Source organism: Marmota marmota, unplaced genomic scaffold (assembly GCF_001458135.2).
Source record: "Marmota marmota marmota unplaced genomic scaffold, marMar, whole genome shotgun sequence".
Classification (NCBI taxonomy): domain Eukaryota; kingdom Metazoa; phylum Chordata; class Mammalia; order Rodentia; family Sciuridae; genus Marmota; species Marmota marmota.
Genome location: NW_026000005.1, coordinates 35,675,883 through 35,695,645, shown reverse-complemented (window position 1 = coordinate 35,695,645; position 19,763 = coordinate 35,675,883). Strand labels below are relative to the sequence as shown.

The following is a 19,763-nucleotide window of genomic DNA, read 5'->3' as shown; positions in this document are numbered from 1 at the left end:
TGGCACTCAGAAGTCCTGGTGTTTGCTTTGGCTTTGCAACTTGCTAGTTAACGTTAGGCATGTCACTTCTCTCTGGACCTTAGCCTTCCAGCCACCTCACAGGTGGAAGGATTCAGAGAACACACTCCTCTCCTCCAAGGTAGACAGCAGGATGGACGCACTCTGGAACAAGCTACACCCTCCATAGGTTTTAATGTTCTGGGAGAAACTGGGCATCTGTCTTCTATAGATACCTTGATTCATTTATAAGACTTTTTTATGGCTGGGGATATAGCTCAGTTGGTAGAATGCTTGCCTTGCACGCACAAAGCCCTGGGTTCAGTCCCCAGCACACACCCCCCACACACACTCACACACACAGACTTTTTTATAACTTTTTTTAAAATATTTTTTTTTAATTTTTTTTTTAGTTGTAGGTGGACACAATACTTTTGTTTTTTACGTGCTAGGCGAGCGCTGTACCACTGAGCCACAACCCCAGCCCCTATGCACACTTTCATCTCAAAACACTTGAGCTAGATGTGCAGTCCATTGCAGGTCTCATGAAGTGGGAATGATATTAGAAATGTGACTTTGAAAAGTTCTTCTTGCTGTACTCTCCCCTCATGTGAACCTTGCTACCTGCCAGGGTTTTCTGTCTCACACTCCTGATCCACTAATTTCCTCCTAAAGACTTCTCTGGGCATCTTTTTCATCTCCTCTAGGCTCCCACCTCCTCTTAGACAATGCTGTCTTCACATCTCCTAACATCTCTTTCTGGGCTTTCACCACCTCCTAGTATGTTCACTGGGCACCTAGGGTGATCTTTTTGTTTGTTTTCGTACTAGGGATTGAACTCAGGGGCATTCAACCACTGAGCCACATCCCAGGCCTATTTTGTATTTTTTAAAGACAGGGTCTCACTTAGTTGCTTAGTGCCTTGCTTTTGCTGAGGCTAGCTTTGAACTTGTGATTCTCTGGTGTCAGCCTCCCAAGCCTCTGGGATTACAGGTGTGCGCCACCACACCCAGCGTAGAATGATCAAAACTGTTAAGTCTGACAGCCACTGATTCAACCATATGACCCCTGTTTAACTGCAGGATGGACAGTACAGTCCTTAATATGGGACAGAAGGCCAGCCAGCTGTCCCTCCCCAACTCTGTGCTGACTCGTGTCTCTGGGTTCATACTTGTGTTCCTTCTCCAAGAATAACTTGCTTTGCCTCAATAATTAATTCTTGTCTGCCTTTCGGAAGGAAATCTTTGAGTAAAACAGGCTCCTTTTCATAACACTCTGGCTGACACCTATACTTCATCGCTGAAATGAGTGCTCTGATCTCTGTCCCCCAGGATGTAAGCTGGCAAGAGGGTGGACCCAGGTCTGCCTTGTACACTAGGACATCCAGTCCCATCACCCAGTCCCCTGCAGAACCCAATCTGGGAGCAATTAAGTTGTCCAGCAAATAGAAGAGCCATATGTTCTTGGTCCTGATTGGGGAACCAGACCCACCTCCTTCCTGCTGGGGTCCACACCTTCAGGGAGCTCCTCCACAGGCTTGTTCACCAGCTGCTCCAGGGGAAAGATGGGCAGTGGTCCAGAACTGAGGCTGGTGTTGGCATTGAACATGTCCAATTTGGGGCTTGTGACCTCCTAGAGAAGGAAGGGGCATTGGTTTCTTCAGCTGGCTTGTGGCCCCCTCCTAGGCTGCCTTCCTCTCTAAAGTCAGCATTGACTCAGGGCACCCCCTTCAAGAAATTTTCCATGATCTACCCCACCTAGACACACACACGCACACACATGCACAGGCATAAAGACTGGACCCAGGAGCTGGGAGCTTAATGGTCTATATCTGACAGAAGTCAGTTGGTATTAGATGACTCTCTGGTTCAATGACTTACTAACTTCTCCATGGCTTTCCCCCAGAGTTTGAGATCAACCCTGGACTCTCATCTGTTAAGAAACTGTCATCCAGAAATTTACTTAGCCTTGGCCTATCTGTCCTTTCCAATCTGCACTGTCAGTCCACTTATTGAGTGCTACAGGGTTCCCAGCCTGAAAGAGCCATCTGTCAATGACCACACTGTGCTTGTGAAACCACTTCATATTTCTGCAGAGTTAGCCCTGTCTTTACTCCCTGTTGGCCTGTGAACTCAGAGGAAAGGCTTTGACTTCATATTCCCATATTCCAGGCCTACAGATAAATACATTCCTCTTAACTACTTTAGAGATGAAAGACTTGCACTTATTCTGCCTGGAGACATGATCCCAGGGATGATGGTGTCCAGAGATGTCATTATTTCCCCAACTGCAGCCTATGAGCTAATTGCATCAAACTACCTCTGGGTCCTTTACCTAAAGTATACAATTCCAGGGTGCTACCCCAAAGTCCACAAATCAGAATATTTAGGAATGGGGCTTTGAAATCTGCATTTTGATATGCTGCCCCCGCAACATCACCCAGACTCCTATGCATGATAAAAATTGAAAACCATTTCACTAGGGAAAGGAAAAATAAAACACTAGAGGCCCTGCAGTTAAACAGCAAGAACTTCCATGAGAAGAAGGAGAAGGAGAGAAGAGGGCATTGACATTTCTGTCTGGTAAGTTCTCAGCACCCATGGGAGCATCCCACTGCCAACATCCAACTCAGGGCCCAGCCACCTTCTCCGTACTCACAGCAGTGATCTGGCTCCAGTCCCCAGAGTTCACAAGCTCTGCCTTCAGTTCCTCATAGGATTTGGTATTCTGCATATAAAGTAAACAACTGTTCAGACACAGATCTCAGCAGAGGAGACAAGAGGCCATTTTCCTTCAGGAGTTGAAAGAAGGCTGATCTAGGGCCTAGTGGTGAGAAGGGAAAGAGGAAGCTCAGAGGGCTGGAGGAGGCCCCTGAAAAGGAGCTTAAATGGTGAGGATGGGTCAACTTAGTGGCACATGCCTGTAACCCAGCAACTCGAGAGGCAGACACAGAAGGATTGTGAGTTTAAAGCCAGCCTCAGCAACTTAGCGAAGCCCTAAGCAACTCAGTGATACTCTGTCTCAAAATTTTAAAGAATAATAAGAAAGGACTGGGGATGTGGCTCACTGGTTAAGCTCCCTGGGTTCCATTCCTAGTACCAAAAGAAAAAAAAATGGTGAGGATGGGACAAAGGGGCTGACAGATCAGAGACAGGCAGGCCAGGCTGCTAACCTGTCCCTGCTCAGCCCAATGTGGGGATGGAGAGTCACATGACCACCCTCACCATAGAGCCCATGTGAGCAGCCACAAGCAGCCAAGAACCCATCCACACACTGCACGCTCTGGGGACCTCAGGGCTCCTAGACACTGGAGGGAAGCCCTGCCGCAGAGGAGCAAGAGGAACACAGGGACCATGACTCCCCAGGGACCACACCTCTATGGCCGCAGGCCTGGCAGATCACAAACTCCCCACTCTCATGCTGAATGAATGAGGCTGAGAGAGAAGCCCACACAGACTTAGGGTGAGGGAAGGGCTGCCAGGGCCACTGAGTTGGGCACTGAAGTGTGTCTTAGAAGGCCTGGCACTGAGACTCGCTGCCTCGAGGTCCTCAAGACTAAACGGCCCATCAGCTACAGGTTTAAAAAATACATATACACAAAATCTCGACTTGAGGAAATTATGCATCCCTAAATTCACCTGTTGTGCTAAGTAAGCGAACCCAGAGCCATCAGGCCAGGCCTCTCTACTTGGGCCTTCCTCCTTTGGGGAGGAAAATCTTCACTGGTTTCCACCCACCTGTGGAGCTAGGGAGTAAACCCAGGGGTGCTCTACCTCTGAACTACATCCCCATCCCTTTTCTTTTTTTTCTTTTGAGACAGAATGTCACTAAGTTGCTGAGGCTGCCCTTAAACTCACCATCCTCTTGCCACAGCCTCCCAAGTCCTAGCCTTGGTGGTTTTTTTGTTGGTTGGTTGGTAGGTTGGGGTTTTTTTTTTTTTTTTTGGTGGTGCTGGGGATTGAACCTAGGGCATATGTGCATGTGGGACTCTAACAACTGAGCTGTAGCCCCCGCCCCCTAGCCTTGGTTTTTGACAGACTTCCTTTCCTCTCCCTCACCAGGGAGGCTTCATGGCCTTACTTAAGTCTTGCTTTTAATTCTAAGCCCTGTCTAACCTTTTTTCAAATAAGCAGGTCACATGTCCCAAAGGAGGAGAAAGACCTGTTGCGTCTACCGTCCTTGGGTGTCCCTTGAAGAAGCCTCCTAGAGAAGGATGTGCTGGGCTGCGAGGACCAGGTGGGGCAGGGGCCACTCACACTCCACTTGAAGGGATCCCACGCCAGGAACCAGCCTGTGAAGGTGGGGGGCTCATGTCCCTGCTTCACCACAATGATGGGGGTCTCAAGGTCGCGGCCACTGGGATGGGTCTTGAGGTACTCTTGCACTGTGACGGCCGCCGCCTTCTTCTCCTCCTCGTTGGCATGCTTCCCTATCCAGAAGAAGACCTGCAGAGCATCCCAGCAGCTCAGTCAGCCCTTCCTGTCCTCCCCAGCCCTCAGGGCTCTGCCTCAGTCACTGAGATGTCCAAGAGTAGAGCCCCAGCCCTGTGCTACCTAGTGAAATGACCTTGGGTGGCCCATCTGGCTTTGATTTTGCACAGGCCCTACGTGGATGTTCTGCACACGTGTGACTCCAGCATCCTGAGCCTGAGTGTCCAAATGTACCTACTGACCCAGGAAACAGAAGACAGGGGAGAAAAGGCTCCCCCCTGCCAGCAGCCCTACGGGACACAGCCCTTCCCCTTCCTCCCTTCTGATCCTGGTGTTCATAATGCCATTCCCAGGGAGAAAGAACAGGGGATCCCAAAACAGTGATGCTTACCGACCCCTAAAGTCATGGGGGCTTCTTGGCCCTGGGGACTAAGGCCCTTGGTCCTACCTGGTCCCAGACATCCAGTAGGAACACATCATCTTCCTCCAAGTCGTCCTGATTGAAGTCTGGGATCTCCGTGGCCAGGAAGCGCCCAGTCTGGTTGGAGCATTCAAAGAGCCGGGGGGTGATGGCCAGGGTTTCCTCCTGTAGTCTGCAGAAGAGAAGATTGCATTGGCAGGAGAAAGTTGTGGGGGGAGGAAACCTGAGGACACAGACTCTGAGGGGCTCCGACATGGAAAGGCCATCGCCTCACCAAATGTCCCATCTTATGATTGACAAAAGTCTTCTGTCATCCGAAGAGTGCTCAAAGAAGGAAATCCCCACTGCTGTTCTGGACATGAATTCCACTGGCTTTTCCATAGCCCTGGTAGGAAGTTCTTCCTGCTATCTTCCCCCATCCTTCCTGCTGCTACTGCAGTATATGCTCTTTTGCTTTTGAACTGGGTGGTAGTCATGGATATTTTTTAGAAAGACCATTTGAAAGAGGCTTTACAGTTGGTGTTCCTCGGCAACCTGGGCTTTTGTCAGCACCTAAGGAAAGGAGTTAGGCTCTGACACCTTCTTTGTGAAGAGCAAACAAATGCTTAGCTCTGCCCTCTCTTTAAGCTGTGGCTATGAACTCCTGTTACCAGGGAAACACTCCATCAGGGTCTGTGTATCCCATGGTGGGCACATGGGCACAGCTCTGTGCCCCAGAGCCTCAAGCCCACAGGCTGCCCCTTATTCATCTTGTAGCCCTGGGCACCAGGTACACAGTTCTCAGTCTACTCCATGCAGTCTCTGGATGGGGTGGAGGTGCTGGGAGCAGAGGACTCGACAGTTACCTCTTGGTATTGGCATAGGGTGCCTTCCCACCCAAGGCCATCCAGAAGTTAGCTGGTTCTTGCCCTTCTACCACCACTTGCTTCTCTGTCCGGGAAATGGTGTCAGCAACCATCTTGGCCATCTCCCGTTCGTCCCCACTGCAGCCCTGGGAAAGAGAGGGGACAGGCCATGCTGGGGGTAGAGGGGGAGACCTCTCTGGTGTCAGTGCCAACTTCTCCCTGCCCAGAGCTCCAGTGTCTGACTCCCTGGACACTCCAAAGAACAGCATAGGAGACCAAAGCATCCGCACCCCACCTCAGAGGGTGGAAGAGGGATTCCAAGAGGCTGTGAGTCCCTGCTACAGAGATTAAGGGAGAAGCATAGGGTAGTGAAAGACCCCAAGGCATAGATGCAGACCAACAACACTGGGACAGACGGAATATCCAGAGACAAACAGAACAAGTCTGACCCCAACACAGAGGCAGAGAATCAGAGACTGTTGGAGGTGGGGAGATTGTCAGGCCCAGAGCTACAGAGCTGGGAGATTGGGCTACCAAGGGGCTGGAGACCCAGCAAATGGGGTCTGGTTGCCAGGGGTCCTACCTTCATCCAGTCTGCTTTGAGACTGAGAGACTCCAAGGGCCCACTTGGGGATAGGAGGCCACAAGACCCCGTGCATACCTTTCCACACCACAGATAGCAACAGGATGGGGTCTTCAGGATGAAGACATCATTGGAGTTGAGGGAGGTGGCCCGGGCTGGGACCTCAAAGGCCTTGGTGTTGTTGGCAGTGGTTCCCTGGACCTGGAACAACCTCGTGGAGGGTACAGGCTCCAAGTTGTTGGCCCGGGAGGTGCCTCCCTATAAGGGTGGAAGAAGCCAGGGAGAGAGGAACAACTCAGTGAGGGAGACAGTGGGGGAATCTAGGGACACAGAGAACCAGAGAGGGAGGAGGAGGGTGAGGCGAGGCCTGCCTACCCTCCAGGTCCTCTGATAAACCATTGCTAGATTGATCCTTCCAAAAATGGCTTTCATTCCAGCACTTCTTTGCTCAAAATCTTTCAGTAGCTCCCCACCATTTTATAGACTAAAACTCAGCTGAAGACACTGGTCACTTCTGCAGGCTCACGTGCTCTCCAAACCCTGGGGTTGAGCTTGGCCAGCTTCTCACTGTTCCCTGTGGAGCCTTCCCCTGGGCCTTGGACCTTGCAGTGTCCCCTGCTTTGCAAACCCTCCTTTTACCTCCACCAAGCTCTTCAGCTCTGCCCCAAATGTCAAGACCTCCTCAAAATCCCCTTCTCACCATGAACTAACTCCATGCCTGGTCCCAGGGACTGCCTTCCTGGCACCACTTTGAACTCAACTTTTATTTTGCTCATTTTAACAACAAGGGGCTCAGGCTGTGAGTTCACGGCTCAGACACACCACACACTGTCCTTTTCCAAAATGATGGTAAGCCATATTAGCCTGCCACACCTCTCCTGGCTTGGTGAATTACAAAGAACTGGGTACTTAGAAGATGCTCAATAAACAGATTACTGTTTAAATGGCTGTATGAAATGTCTGCTTCACATATTGGAAGACACCAGTGAAGTTTGGACAGGTGCCTCATTTAGACAAACCATAAAACATTTTATGTAGAAGATTCAAGGAGCTGGGCGTGGAGATCAGACTGCTTACACAGGGCAAGGGCTCGTTACGTATTATTTCTAAAGTTGCCAAGTGGTTATTTCTATTAGCAGTTCACGTAGGTGATAGAACCCCAAATGGTCCTGCTCTCTGAGGAATGGACTTCGCCCTGAGCCCCACCCACACGGCCTGTCCCCTTTCCCGTCTCTTGGATGCCCACCCGCCTCAGTCCAGCAGCCACACCTGGTAGACCACCATGCGTCCCTTGAAGATGGACATGAGGTGGGGTGGCTCCTTGCCCATCGGGACCCGGATCTGGACCAGCTCATCATTATACTTCTGGTCCAAGATGACAGCTTGATAGGCTGAGGCTGCGATTTCATCCTGGCTGGCCTGGCTGCCCTGGGGATGAGTAGGAAGGCGGGGTGGTGTGGAGTCAGCCTTAGAAACACTCCCTCCCCAGCACTGACCTGGCCCCAGCCCACTGTCTCCCCTCAAACCTCAGCCAGGACACAGCCAATAACCCAACCTGACTCATGTCCCAATTCCACTCCAGCCCCAAACCCAGTGAGATCTCAGCCCAGCCCAGCCCTGCTCTCCTGATTCCTCCTTCCTCAAGGAAATACCACCCCACTTACCCCCAGACCCAAGCGTTTCCCTCCTCCCTCACATCTGGACGCAAACCCCAGGGAGGGAGATTCAGAGAACCAAGAAGGAAAGGGCTGTGAGTGGGGGCACCCCGTAGGGTCTCACAGCCAAAGCTGCCCCAAGAGGGGATGGGTTGCCTCTGGAGGAGTGAGCGCCCCATCACCAGGGATACTCAACCCAAGACTAACAGTGAGGCATGGTGGAGGGGCGTGAGCGGGCTGTGCTCCGGTGGGATGTGGTGGGTCTACCTGCCAGATGTAGAGCAGGTAGTGCTGCTTCTCGCCAATGAGGTAAGTGTAGAGCAGCAGGTAGCAGTCTCCCCCATAGAAGTGGCCTAACCACTTGGAATCCACGGGCACCAGCTCGAGGTCTTCAATGCGCCACACCTGGGGCCAGTATCAGGCAGTGTAAGGTCCAGGCCAAGCTCCACCTCCCTTCCCCCACCCAGCACGGGCCTCCGCCCCTCACACACCTGCACCTCCCCACTCCCGTCATCCACCATTTTCTGCTGGGCGGCCACCTGAGGCTGCACGTGCATGGACGTGGCATCAAACTTCACCTGCTCCACTTTGGCTGGAGTGGGGGGAAGCATAACATCAACTGTTACCAGCCAAGAGGACTGTCACCCACGTCCTCACAACAGTCCTGAGTGGTGGCTACAGTTCTTAGACCCATTTTATAGATGAGGAAACTGAGACTAGAGAAATTCAGTAGCTTACCCAAGGTCACACACGTGGAAAATAGCAGAAACTACAGAATCACATCCCCATGCCCTTAAGACACCTGCTTCATTAATTCCTCCCAGAAAAGCCACCAGGGACAAGAAAGGGACAAGAGCAAGACTTCATCTTCAGTGAGCCACATTTTGCTGACCCTTGCAGTGACTTCAAGTATCTCCCATCCCAATAGAGAGCTCCATGGTGACAGAGGCTTTTATCTCCCCCAGGACCTGGCACCAAGTTTGCCTCAGCAAATACTGTCTGACCAGACGCTGTTTGGATCCCAAGAAGACCCAACCCCATTCCAAATGGAAGGCAGGTCATTTTTAACTCCCTCTTGTGACAGCTCTTCATGCAACCCGTGCAGGGGAGTTCGGAGTCAGGACAAGGGTGTGCAGAGAAGAGGTGCTTCAGGGAGCGAGTGAGGGGACAGGCCAAGTTGCTCCCTGGCCCAGCTCCTGGATCCCAGCTCCTGCCTCTCAAGCTGCCCCAGTTCAGCCCTCACCCACGGAGCCCACAGTGTAGGTTTTGCCCAGGCCTGAGCTCTTATTGGGCACTGTCCACTTCTGGAAGAGCTGCTGGAAGATGGCTGACTCGGCCCCATCATTCTGCACCTCCACCTGAGTGCTTGGTGGGTACTGCTTGGCTTTGATGAAGTTCTGAGGAGAGAAGGGGCATCTAGACACTATGTGCCTTCCCAGCCCCCACCCCAAGGCAAGCCAAAGCCTGGCTCTCACCCCAACCAGCTCCACCGTCACACCTGCCCCAGGTCCCAAACCTGAACACAACCCCCAAGCCCAATGCCGACCCCAAACCTAAGCCTACTCCAACCCCAACTTCAAGGTCAAACTTGACACCATCTCAAACCTAACAGTGGCCTCAAGCCTTACTCTGACCTCAACTCTGAATCTAATACTGACCCCAAGAATATTTCTGATCCTAACCCTAAGACCAAATCTGACCTCTCGCTCAACCCCATCTTAATTCTAAGCCTCATGACCAGCCCCCTATTGCAAACCCACTCCCATCATCCCAAACACTGACTGGGCCCTGGTCCCAAGCTGACCCAATCCCCTTTTGTAGGAAGGTCAGCTACCAGTTCCACTCCCTTCTCTAAAACGAGCTGGAGCGAGGGGAGTAACAGCCCACATCCTGAGGAGGTGCCAGGGGTGCCTGGTGGCTGGCTCCCTGGCCTGCAGAGAGCCCCCAAGGTGCCTACAGATGGCCCCTCAGCTGCCACAGCTGGGTCAGCCGGCCCCTGCCTGGCCCTGATCTAAGCCCTCTTGCCCTCCCTGCGGCTGTTTCTTCCCTTGTCACCCTGACCCTCCTTCCCAACACCATCCCTACCAGGGCCTGGTTCATGGCGCCCTTCTTCTCCTCTGCATTGGCCGCTTTCCCTTTCCACACGTAGATCTTCAGGCCCCCCTGGTCCAGGATATAACAGTCCTACAGTGGAGAGAGAGAGAGAGCCAGTGAACCAGGGAGGGTCATGCACTCCTGCAATCCCAGCACCTCGGGAGGCCGAGGCAGAAGGATCTCAAGTCCCAGGCCAGCCACAGCAACTTAGTGACACCATCGCAAAACAAAAAATAAAAAGGAATGGGATGTCACTCAGTGGTAAGGTACTCCCGGATTCAATCCCCAGGACAAGAAAGAAAAAGACCCAATGAGAGCCTCACCGTGCTGGTGCCAGAGGCTGGGCTGGGCTGGCCTCCCTCGCACCAGCCCTAGAGCTGGGAGTTTGTGCTGCTTGGGGGAGAGGTGTGCCAGGCGCTCTCACCTCATGGCTTAGCAGGTCCTGTGTGAGTGGCCGAGTGGCAACCTCCCTAACCACCAGTTTTCCCTCTGAGTCAGACAAACTGTGGGACGAAAAAGACACAGACGGGTCCAAGCCCCTCAGCCAGGGCATTCTGCCCTCGGGAAGTCCCCAGCACCCAGGAAGATCTCAGCCAAATACTCACTGGTACAACTTGAGGGCCGCCTTGAGTGCCGGCTCCACCACGGTGTCGGGCATAGCTGCCTTCAGCTCCCTGCGCCGGCCCAGCACATGGTTCATCACCTCCATCAGCTGCGGGGTGGCTGACTCGTTCTCCCCGTCCACCACGCCCACGTAGCTGCGCCCGCCCCGCTCCTGGTCTCGGATCTCCTTGGCTAGGTTCATGCCCTGCAGCAAGGCACCCAGGAAGGCTCTCAGGAGACAAAGCAGTGTCAGCCACCCAAATCCCCCAGAAAAGCTCCAGTCCCCAGCAGCCACCAGGGCTGGGGCCAGGCATTTAAGGCATGCACGAGGAAGCCAGGTGAGAAGCAGGGGGCAAGCAGGTTTCCTAGTCAGCAACAGAGTGTTCAGGGCGGACTTGACGGAACTTTGGTTTTGACATTTGAAATTTGTGACCTTACTTTTGTGCAAGAGCTGAGCCCTGAAGAGCAGAGTACTGGACTGTCCCTTTGCACCAAAGCATGCCTGTGGACTCACCACGAACACACAGCCACACACGTGGCACTCGCCCTCCCCAGCCACCTCTCCTGTCCCAGGGCCTGCTGCACCTGCTTCATTCTCCAGCCTTGGTCTCTGCTCTTATCTCATTTACCCAAATTCCCAGAAGACGTGGTAAGATGCCGAAAACAGACCTCTGTCTTCTCCCCTGAGATCTTCCCAGGAAACGGGACCCCACCGATTCCCAGGGTTCTCTGAGCACCGAGCTTGGAGTCAGCCTCACTCCTCTCGGCCCCCCACCTCATTCAGCAGATTCTGCCTGCCTCCATCACACCTGGAGGGCCACAGGGCCTCTCTGCTGGTCTTAGCCTCTTGCTGGCCCCATCTCCACTCAGAAGTCAGATGACCTTCAATGGCCAGCTGCACTGAGCGGAAACCCCCAGCCTTCCCGCCCCTCAACCTGTTCTCCAAGCTCCTGTTTCGCTTCTGATTCCCTAATCTACCTCCTTCCTGCTCTAGGGCCTTCCCACCCCTCAGTGTCCCAGAAGCCTCCCTGCACCCAGCACCATGCTCCTCTAGGAAGCCCTTGGCTTATTCCCTTCCTGTCTGTCTCTGCCACTGATGCTGACGGCCAGAGTGAGGCGAAGCTCTCCCCATTTCATTCACCTCTGGACTCCCAAGGCCTGGCACAGGTTTGCCACACTGTGGGAACTCATCCCACCTAAGGGCATTAACCATGAGTATACACAGGCCAACTCCAACATGCCTCTCCCATGCACGTGGAAACCCAGGTCCGCCTTCACCACCATCCTGTTCCCTATATTGGAGAGAGGCTGAGGGCACTGGGGTCACCAAGGATGTGGCAGAGGTCTACAGGTTTACATAGGGGGCAGAGCCTGGGCTGGGTCTGCAGGAACAGGTGGGGTGAGAGGCTTACCCTGAGTCTCTCCATGCGGTTACTCTCTGGCCCATTCCACTGGATGATAAGCTTTCCAAGGTCCAGGAGGAAAACATCACCTCGGTTGAAACTATTCCAAGACATCTCCACCTGGGGGAGCCACAGACCCCACTCAGCCCATCCATCAGCATGGTCTCTTGACACGCCTCCCTGCCCAGCAGTCCTCCTCATTCCCTGCCCGGTGCCCAGCAGGCCTGTCTACCTCTCCGGCCACCACGTTCCTCTTGCCCTTGACATGCAGCAGCCGCTGGACATCATAGGAGTTGGTCTCCACCTGCTTCATGCCAGAAGCCACACCCCCTTTCCGGATCCTGGGGAGAGGAGAGCCAACCTAAGGGAGTAGGCTAGGAAATGATCCGAGCCCTCTCCTCCCAGGTCCTGGGATGTCTGGCTGCCACCAGGGCCATTTAGGACCCTGCTGGGACTAAGTGAAGGGGTTGAGGCACTTGGGATGCAAACTCTAAGGAGTTTGTCAGTGTCCTGCAAGTGTGAAGTTGGTTCTTTGAGGTGCTTTTGCAGGTGACCCTGGTCACCCCAGTCTGCACCCCAGATGCCCACTCATCCTACACTAGCCCTTGCCCTCAGAGGGGCTGCAAAGCCAGGGTCGTGGTGACATGGATGGTAGGACAAGTGAATAATAAAGCCGGGGCCCTGAGGACAGGGGAAGAAGGAGAGGTGCTATTCAAATGCCCAAAGGAGTGGATTGCTGCTGTAGTGTAGGGAGAGGAGAGCAGGACAAGAAGGAGAGGGGACTGTGGCTCAGGACAGCTCCCAGCCCACTCCACAGCTCAATAGCCACTGGGCTGCAGAGCACATGTTCCCACGGGAAAGCCAGGGGGCCAGAACCTCCGACCTGATATGAGGCTTGGCTTGCTTAGAGAAGGGGAGCGGCCACCTGCCCATCAGCCAGAGGCAGAGGGGACTTGAGGTGATGCCCTGAGGGTCTCCTTAGGTTCTGAGCTCTCCAGAACACCAGACAGGAGCTGATTGACAGAACTTCAGTGGAGATATGGATTCCAGAACAGCCTCCAGGGGCAACCAAGGTACACTCAGAGGGAGGGGGCTGAGGAGGAATGGCAGCAGAAACAGGGTGGGGGAGTGGAAAGGCAGAAAAGTCTGCAGAAGCTCACGTGAGCTGTCCCTTGGCTTCCCCCACAGTCTCAGGCTCCCTTCCAGGCCTGGGTCACCTCCCACCTCCTGGGGTCTTCTTGTCACCACAGGACTCAGTATTCTTGCCTCTTCTGCTCAACCCCCATCTCCCATCCCCACCTCTGAGCCCCGGGCCCTGTCTCCCTCCCTCACACAGCGCTCCCCTCCCTACACAAGGCCCTGCTTGAAGTAGCCTCGGAAGGCCTCGCTCTCGTTGCCCTGGACCTCACGGTGCTGGACAGCCCGGCCCTTCAGGAAGTCATCCATCTGCGTCGTGTAGATGGCAGCCGCCCCCTGCTCATCCTGAGAGGAGTCCTTGCCAATCCAGTAGTGGATGTCATAGGACAGGTTGCTGCCTGTCTTGTGGATCTGGGGAGATGGGGTGCTCAGTGTACCCGAGGCCCTGGGCTCCCCACAGCCCCACGTCCAACTCTGCATAGTCTCCCATGTACTTGGGGCCTGGGCCACAGGTGAGCTTGGCACAGGGGATGTACACTGGTGTGTCCCTCAGCGTCCATAAGGGAGCTAGGACCTCTGTGGATACCAAATTCTGCCAATTCTCTGGTTCCTTGTGTAAAATGACATATATCTTAAATCATCTCTAGATTACTTAGAATCCCTGAACCGGGGGCTGAAGATGTGGCTCAGTGGTAGAGCACTTGCCTAGCAGAATTGGGGTCCTGGGTTCCATCCCCAGCACTCCAAAATAAATAAAGTGTAACTGCTCTATAAATCGTTGTCATGAGCCGGTCATGGTGGCACATGCCTGTAATCCCAGTGGCTCAGGAGCTGAGGCAGGAGGATCGCAAGTTCAAAGCCAGCCTCAGCAAAGGCGAAGCGCTAAGCAACTCAGTGAGACCCTATCTCTAAATAAAATACAAAATAAGACCGGGGATGTGGCCTTATTGGTCAAGTGCCCCTGAGTTCAATGCCCAGTCCCCCCCTAAAAAAAAAAAAAAGCAATAGTTGTTATGCTGTATTTTTTAGGAAATAATGAAATAACAAGGGAAAAAAAGTCTGCACATACTCAGTAGAGATGCAATTATTTTTCCAAATATTCTGCATGTGGTTGGTTGAATCTCAGAATATTCTGTAGGTGAGGAGGATGGCTACATTTAACATTATTATGAAAATACAGCTACTTTCTGCTCGTGACACACAACACTGCTTCCTATTTACATCAAAGACTGGGTTCAATTGTTAAATGATGTATTTAAAATTTTAAAATGAGTCAACAGAAAGAATACAAATGCCCTGGCAGTTGGGATGGTCCCAGGGTGTGGTGAAAATCCAGAAGGCCAAAGCTGAGGACTGCGGTGTTACCCCCCAGAAGGTCCTCAAGACTGAGTCCACAGAAGTGGCCTCAGCTGGGAGTCGGGAAGCTCAGGGGCAGGGAGAGCCTTTTACGTGTGTCTCTGTCCCTGAGGAGCTGCCACGGGCTGGGTACCTGGGTACACCTTGAAACACCAGCCGGGGAAAAGTCAGGCCAGGCCTGCCCACTGCCCAGGCTCCTCCCTAACACGAGGTGGGCTTTGCTCCTGCTCAGCCTCCTCCCCTTCCCAAACCACTCACAGCCAGGAGCACATAGCAGTCACCATCGAAGAAGCTCCCATAGGTGCTGGACGGCAGGGGCACCATCTGCATGGCCTGCAGAGAGAAGAGGGTCAGAGGGGAGGCCGGGCACCATGAACCCTGAGGCCAGGGAAGAGGGAGAGGAGGAGGAGGTGGGGGCCCAGGAAGCCGAGCAGAGGACGCATGAGGAGGGGGCCACAGCAGGAAAGATCTGGGCCTTGGAACAAAAGGAGGGGAGAGGAGAAGGGAGAAAGGAAGCCAGAGACTGTGAGGACCAGAAGTGGAGCGGAAGGCTGCAGGGCAGGTGAGGAGGAAATGGAGGAAAGGGAGGAGAAGGGGCGCAGCAGACAGGGGATGAGGAAGAGGCCCCAAGTGAGGGTGGAGCTGGCAGCAGGTGGCAGCAGGTGACAGAGGGGCTCCAGGCAGCCCCACAGGGTGCGGCCAGGAGCAAGCCCAGCCTGCGGGAGCTCACCTCGATCCTCCATATCTGCACCCCTGGAGTGGTGATGTTGAGGGAGCCTTTGACTTGGGCGCTCAGGTTTGTCATGGTGGAGATGCCTGGGGAGAGAGTGGGTGGGAGTCAGGGCCCAGGGTGGGGGTGCCCTGGGTGTCAGGTGCTAGCCCAGCCCCACAGGGCTCCCAGCACTCCCTGGAGCTACAGGCTCAGGACCTTGGGAAAGAAATGGAGCTGGCTCCCCACTCTGGGCCCAGCTCTGCCCTGACTCTCACTCAAATGCCTGTCCTGCCTCTCTGTCACCTGCTGAACAGAGCCCACCCCTGGCACCAAACCCCTTCTTTATTTAGACAATTTCTCTTTTTGGAAATGTTTTATCAAAGCTGTGTTCATTTTTTAAAAAGATCATACCAAGTTTCTAAAAAATGGAAAAGAAGAAAATAAAGGCTCAGCCAGGTCTGATGGTAGAAGCCTGTAATCTCAACTGCTTGGGGACTGAGGCTGAAGAATCAAAAATTTAAAGCCAGCCTGGGTAACTTAGTGAGAACCTATCTCAAAATAAAAGAAAAAGGGTGTGGGGATGTGGCCCAGGGGTAGAATGCTTGCCTAGCATGCAAGTACTGCAAATAAATAAATAAAAATAAAAAATAAAGGCTTAACAGGGTATGCACTCAGCAGAATCCAAGTGTTCCAACAGAAACTTACACTTGAAGTTTGTAGTAACTGTGTTCATGATAGGCAAAAGATGGAAGCAACCCAAATGTCCATCAGTAGATGAATGGATAAACCAAAAGGTGTGTATATGGAACACTATGCAACCCTAGAAATGAATGGTGTACAACCTACATACATGCTACAACATGGATGCACCTATGGTAACCAGCAAAAGAAGCTAGAAACAAGGGGCTGGGGATGTGGCTCAAGCGGTAACGCGCTCGCCTGGCATGCGTGCGGCCCAGGTTCGATCCTCAGCACCACATACAAACAAAGATGTTGTGTCCGCCAAATACTAAAAAATAAATATTAAAATTCTCTCTCTCTCTCTCTCTTAAAATAAAGAAAAAAAAGAAGAAGAAGCTAGACACGAATGACCACATACTGTGTGACTACATTTACATGAAATACCCAGAATAGGCAAATGGTAGAAACAGAGGCAGTGGTTGCCAGAGGGCTGTTAATGGGTATGGATGGAATTTCCATTTGGGATGATGGGAAAGTTCTGGAACTAGATAGCAGTGATGGTTGCACCACGTTGTGAATACTGTATTGAATGCCATCCGAATCGTGTTTCAAAATGGATAAAATGGGCCAAGAGTGGTGACTCAAGTCTATAACCCCAGGAGGATCACAAGTTCAAGGCCAGCCTGAGCAACCCTGTCTCTAAATTAAGAGAAAGGCCTGGGGATGTAGTTCAGTGGCAGAGAACTTGCCTAGTATGTGCAAGGTTCAATCCCCAGCACCACAAGGGGGAAAATGGTGTCTTGCCAAGATAGGAAAAATAGATGCAAGAATTTCCTGCTCCTCCAACTCTCCAGCAACTAGCAAGGTGCCAGGACATGGCTGGATGAATGGATGGATAAAAGGAGGGAAAGGGGGAGAAAATGAGACATGAAGGAGTGAATCGACGACAGACTGAACCCTCCACATTGTGAACCAGCCTTTACCCACTGGGCTGGAAGAAGTCACCGTCCCCAAGCTTTCTCTAGCCATGTTGACTTTCTGTTTAGACCTTAGCTGTGTTCTGGGCTCCAGCTGCTGATCAGAGTCACCTGGGGCTTTTTAAAAATATTGATACTGCCGTGTTCAGCCACATCCCCCAGGACCTTGATTTAATTAGACCAGGGTGGGACCCAGCCACAGGTACTGTATTTTCTGCCAATAGGAGGTAGGGCCTAGGTGCTTTCGAAAACTCTCCAGGGTTCCTGACATGAGCTGGAACAGAGATCCACTTGTCCCTGGTTACTCTCATCCTTAGTTTCTCAGTCCTCCTCCACCAGATTGAAGGCCACGTCATTCTTCATGCGCCTGCCCCAGCCTGGCAGGAGGCACCCTGCCTGACTGCTCCTTGAACTAGTGAATAATGAATGAAAGATCATGTGGCCCCAGGATCAGGCCTCGGCACCCTGACAGCCTCAGCTCTCCACTCAGATCTCTCTATCTAATCTCTGCTTGCACTTTGACTCTGAGTCACATCTTGAAGTAGTTAATGGCTTCACCTTTTACTACTTGGAGACACCCCCTTCTGAGCCCTGAGAAGTGGCAGCTCTCCCTGGTGCTCTGGAGTTGGGGGGCAAGGCCCTTGCCCAGCCTGACCAGCCCTGCCTTGCTGATCCAAGCCAGGTTGCCTGTTGCGTGTTCCTAGGAGGCCCTGGGACCTGGACCCTGCCAGATGCCCCTGTGGGCCCTGGCCTCCTCTATCAGGTATTCCTCAACACCAGGAGTCTCCAGGGCCCCGGGCCTCCTGGTTCAGCAGGACCAATTTGGGCACAGAGGAAGAGAAGGCTTTCTGTTTTATTCCAATCGCCACCTTAATCTCTAAGACAGACTCTGGCCTTCCCTGGCTGTAAAACATGAATCCTCGGGAGAGTGGGGAGAGTCAACTAAATATGTGATCTCTGAAGTCCACCCAGGGCCTGCCCTGGTTCTAGGAGTGAACAGGCAGCCATAGGAATGAGTGGCGGACATGAGAGGGGACTTCCTATTCATCAGAGATGGGATTTGGGGTTCACTTTTCCTCCCTAAAAAATCAGGATTGGGGCCTGCAGCAGCCTGAACAGTGGACAGCCTCCTTAGGGCCAAGGGTGGGCTGGGGGACTGACCCTACTCCACCCCATGATCTACAGCTCTCTGCTCCCTACCCATGTCTGTCAGAGCAGTCGCTCCTTCCCACACCCCTAGTGGGATCTCCACACCCTCCTGCCTCCCCTAAACTGCTGGGTCCCTCACTCCCCAACCCCCACCACCCATGACAAGGGCCCTGGTTTGCATGTGCACTACCTCCCCCCGGAACTTCAACCCACTGACTCCCCCTCACTCTTGGTCCCCTCTCTTCTATGTCCCTAGCCTGGGAAGAGTACTGTCACTCTGCTGCTCTTCTCTCCACCTAAACTCTGACACACCCCTGCCTCTGTCTGCGGTCACTGCCTTCTAGAACACCAGCCTGCTTGCTGCCCAGCCCCCGGGCTGCCTCTCACTGCTGCCCACTCTTGCTGTTCCCATTCCCTCCGATGAGCGCCCTCCCCACCTGCCCTCCCTTGTCTGACCCTTACACACTCTTCCAGACCCAACAAATTTAGGTCTAGTTTCTTCCCAGAAACATTTCCAGAATCCTCCAAAGTGTCCTGGGCTGATGCCTCTCTTGGGCCAGCACCACACAACGATGAAAAGACCTGTGTGTAAGTCTGAAGTCTGTGAGCACAACCCAGACACATTCACGTCTGTAGCCCCAGCTCCTAGCTCATAGTAGGTGCTCAACAAACATGAAGCTGAAAGACTGAACTGTGGAATGCAAAGAGAACCTTCTCAGGGCCCTGGAGGGAGTCAGGGTCCTGCTCTCCACCATCTTTCCTTTCTTATCAGCTGCCCTGTCATTCTCATGGAGCAGATTTGAGGACCTTGGGGGTGTTGCTGTGGCTCGTGGTTCCCAGTCATGCAGCTCTGAACTGAACAGGGATGTTGTGAAGCAGCAGGGTAGGTCCTTTCCTTCAACAAGGGAACTCTCCGGCCTCCCCAGGGCCAAGAGGGCATAGGGCATGGATACCCCCAACCACTCCAACCCCAAGGATCTGTGATAGGAGGATGCCTGAGTAGATGGTCCTGGGAAGAGGGTGGCCAGGTGTGACTCTGAGCTGGACTCAGGGGCCACAACACCTGGGGGGACAGAGGGCAGGTCCTGGCAGAGAAGAGGTGTCCAGATGTGACTGGGGCCTAAGGTCCCCCAGCCTCCAGTCCCCACCCTCCCTGCCACTCTTTGCCCACTCAGCGTTCAGTTCCTGATGGATGTTGCTCACACTCTGGGATCCAGGAGGCGAGGACCTGGAGGTCCCAGAAGTGTTAGGGGAACAGCGATACAGAAAGAAGGAAGCCACTTCAGATGAGGTAGAAAAGGGCAGAGAGGAGCTGAGGGGTAAAGAGAAAGAGGGAAACCAGGGTGACAACTAATCCCATTCTGTCCAGGACTCACCAGGTTTAAAATCTAGACATTCGGAGCCCCAGGATCCTCCTCAGCCCTGGGCAATCCAGGATGGTTGACACCCAACATGGGGTGGGGGCTAGTCCCAGAAAAGGTGCTGCAAAAGTCTCTCCTTGGAGGCCCAGGGCGGACACGCTGAGCTCCTTGCTCTTTCCAGAATCTCAGAGTTCCCTCCCCAAGGCACGAGAGGCTCCAGGCTGCCAGGAAGCTGCAAGGACCCTGCCCGCTCCCACCACCTGTGGTCCCCGCGTGTGCCACTGGGTTGTCTTACCTGTCTGGAGGAGGCAGCTGCCACCTGGGAGATCTCAGGGAGTTGTGGCAAGCTGGCTGCAGGA

General features: G+C 53.3%; 1 protein-coding gene across 1 annotated transcript in view; it reads right to left on the bottom strand.

Annotated features, from left to right (window-relative positions):
• The window catches only part of Vil1 (villin 1), a 26,248-nt gene extending 6,485 nt beyond the window's left edge, over positions 1 to 19,763 (bottom strand). The window contains exons 1-19 of the mRNA XM_015481377.2: positions 19,700 to 19,763; positions 15,255 to 15,340; positions 14,783 to 14,857; positions 13,383 to 13,579; positions 12,264 to 12,372; positions 12,041 to 12,151; positions 10,631 to 10,833; positions 10,450 to 10,528; positions 10,017 to 10,115; positions 9,175 to 9,328; positions 8,423 to 8,523; positions 8,199 to 8,336; positions 7,546 to 7,704; positions 6,355 to 6,534; positions 5,694 to 5,839; positions 4,876 to 5,020; positions 4,254 to 4,442; positions 2,656 to 2,724; positions 1,489 to 1,629 (exon numbers count right to left, since the gene is read on the bottom strand). Coding sequence (XP_015336863.1) covers positions 1,489 to 1,629; positions 2,656 to 2,724; positions 4,254 to 4,442; positions 4,876 to 5,020; positions 5,694 to 5,839; positions 6,355 to 6,534; positions 7,546 to 7,704; positions 8,199 to 8,336; positions 8,423 to 8,523; positions 9,175 to 9,328; positions 10,017 to 10,115; positions 10,450 to 10,528; positions 10,631 to 10,833; positions 12,041 to 12,151; positions 12,264 to 12,372; positions 13,383 to 13,579; positions 14,783 to 14,857; positions 15,255 to 15,329 — 2,370 coding nt within the window. The 5' untranslated portion in view covers positions 15,330 to 15,340; positions 19,700 to 19,763. The remainder of the gene's footprint in view (positions 1 to 1,488; positions 1,630 to 2,655; positions 2,725 to 4,253; positions 4,443 to 4,875; positions 5,021 to 5,693; positions 5,840 to 6,354; positions 6,535 to 7,545; positions 7,705 to 8,198; positions 8,337 to 8,422; positions 8,524 to 9,174; positions 9,329 to 10,016; positions 10,116 to 10,449; positions 10,529 to 10,630; positions 10,834 to 12,040; positions 12,152 to 12,263; positions 12,373 to 13,382; positions 13,580 to 14,782; positions 14,858 to 15,254; positions 15,341 to 19,699) is intronic.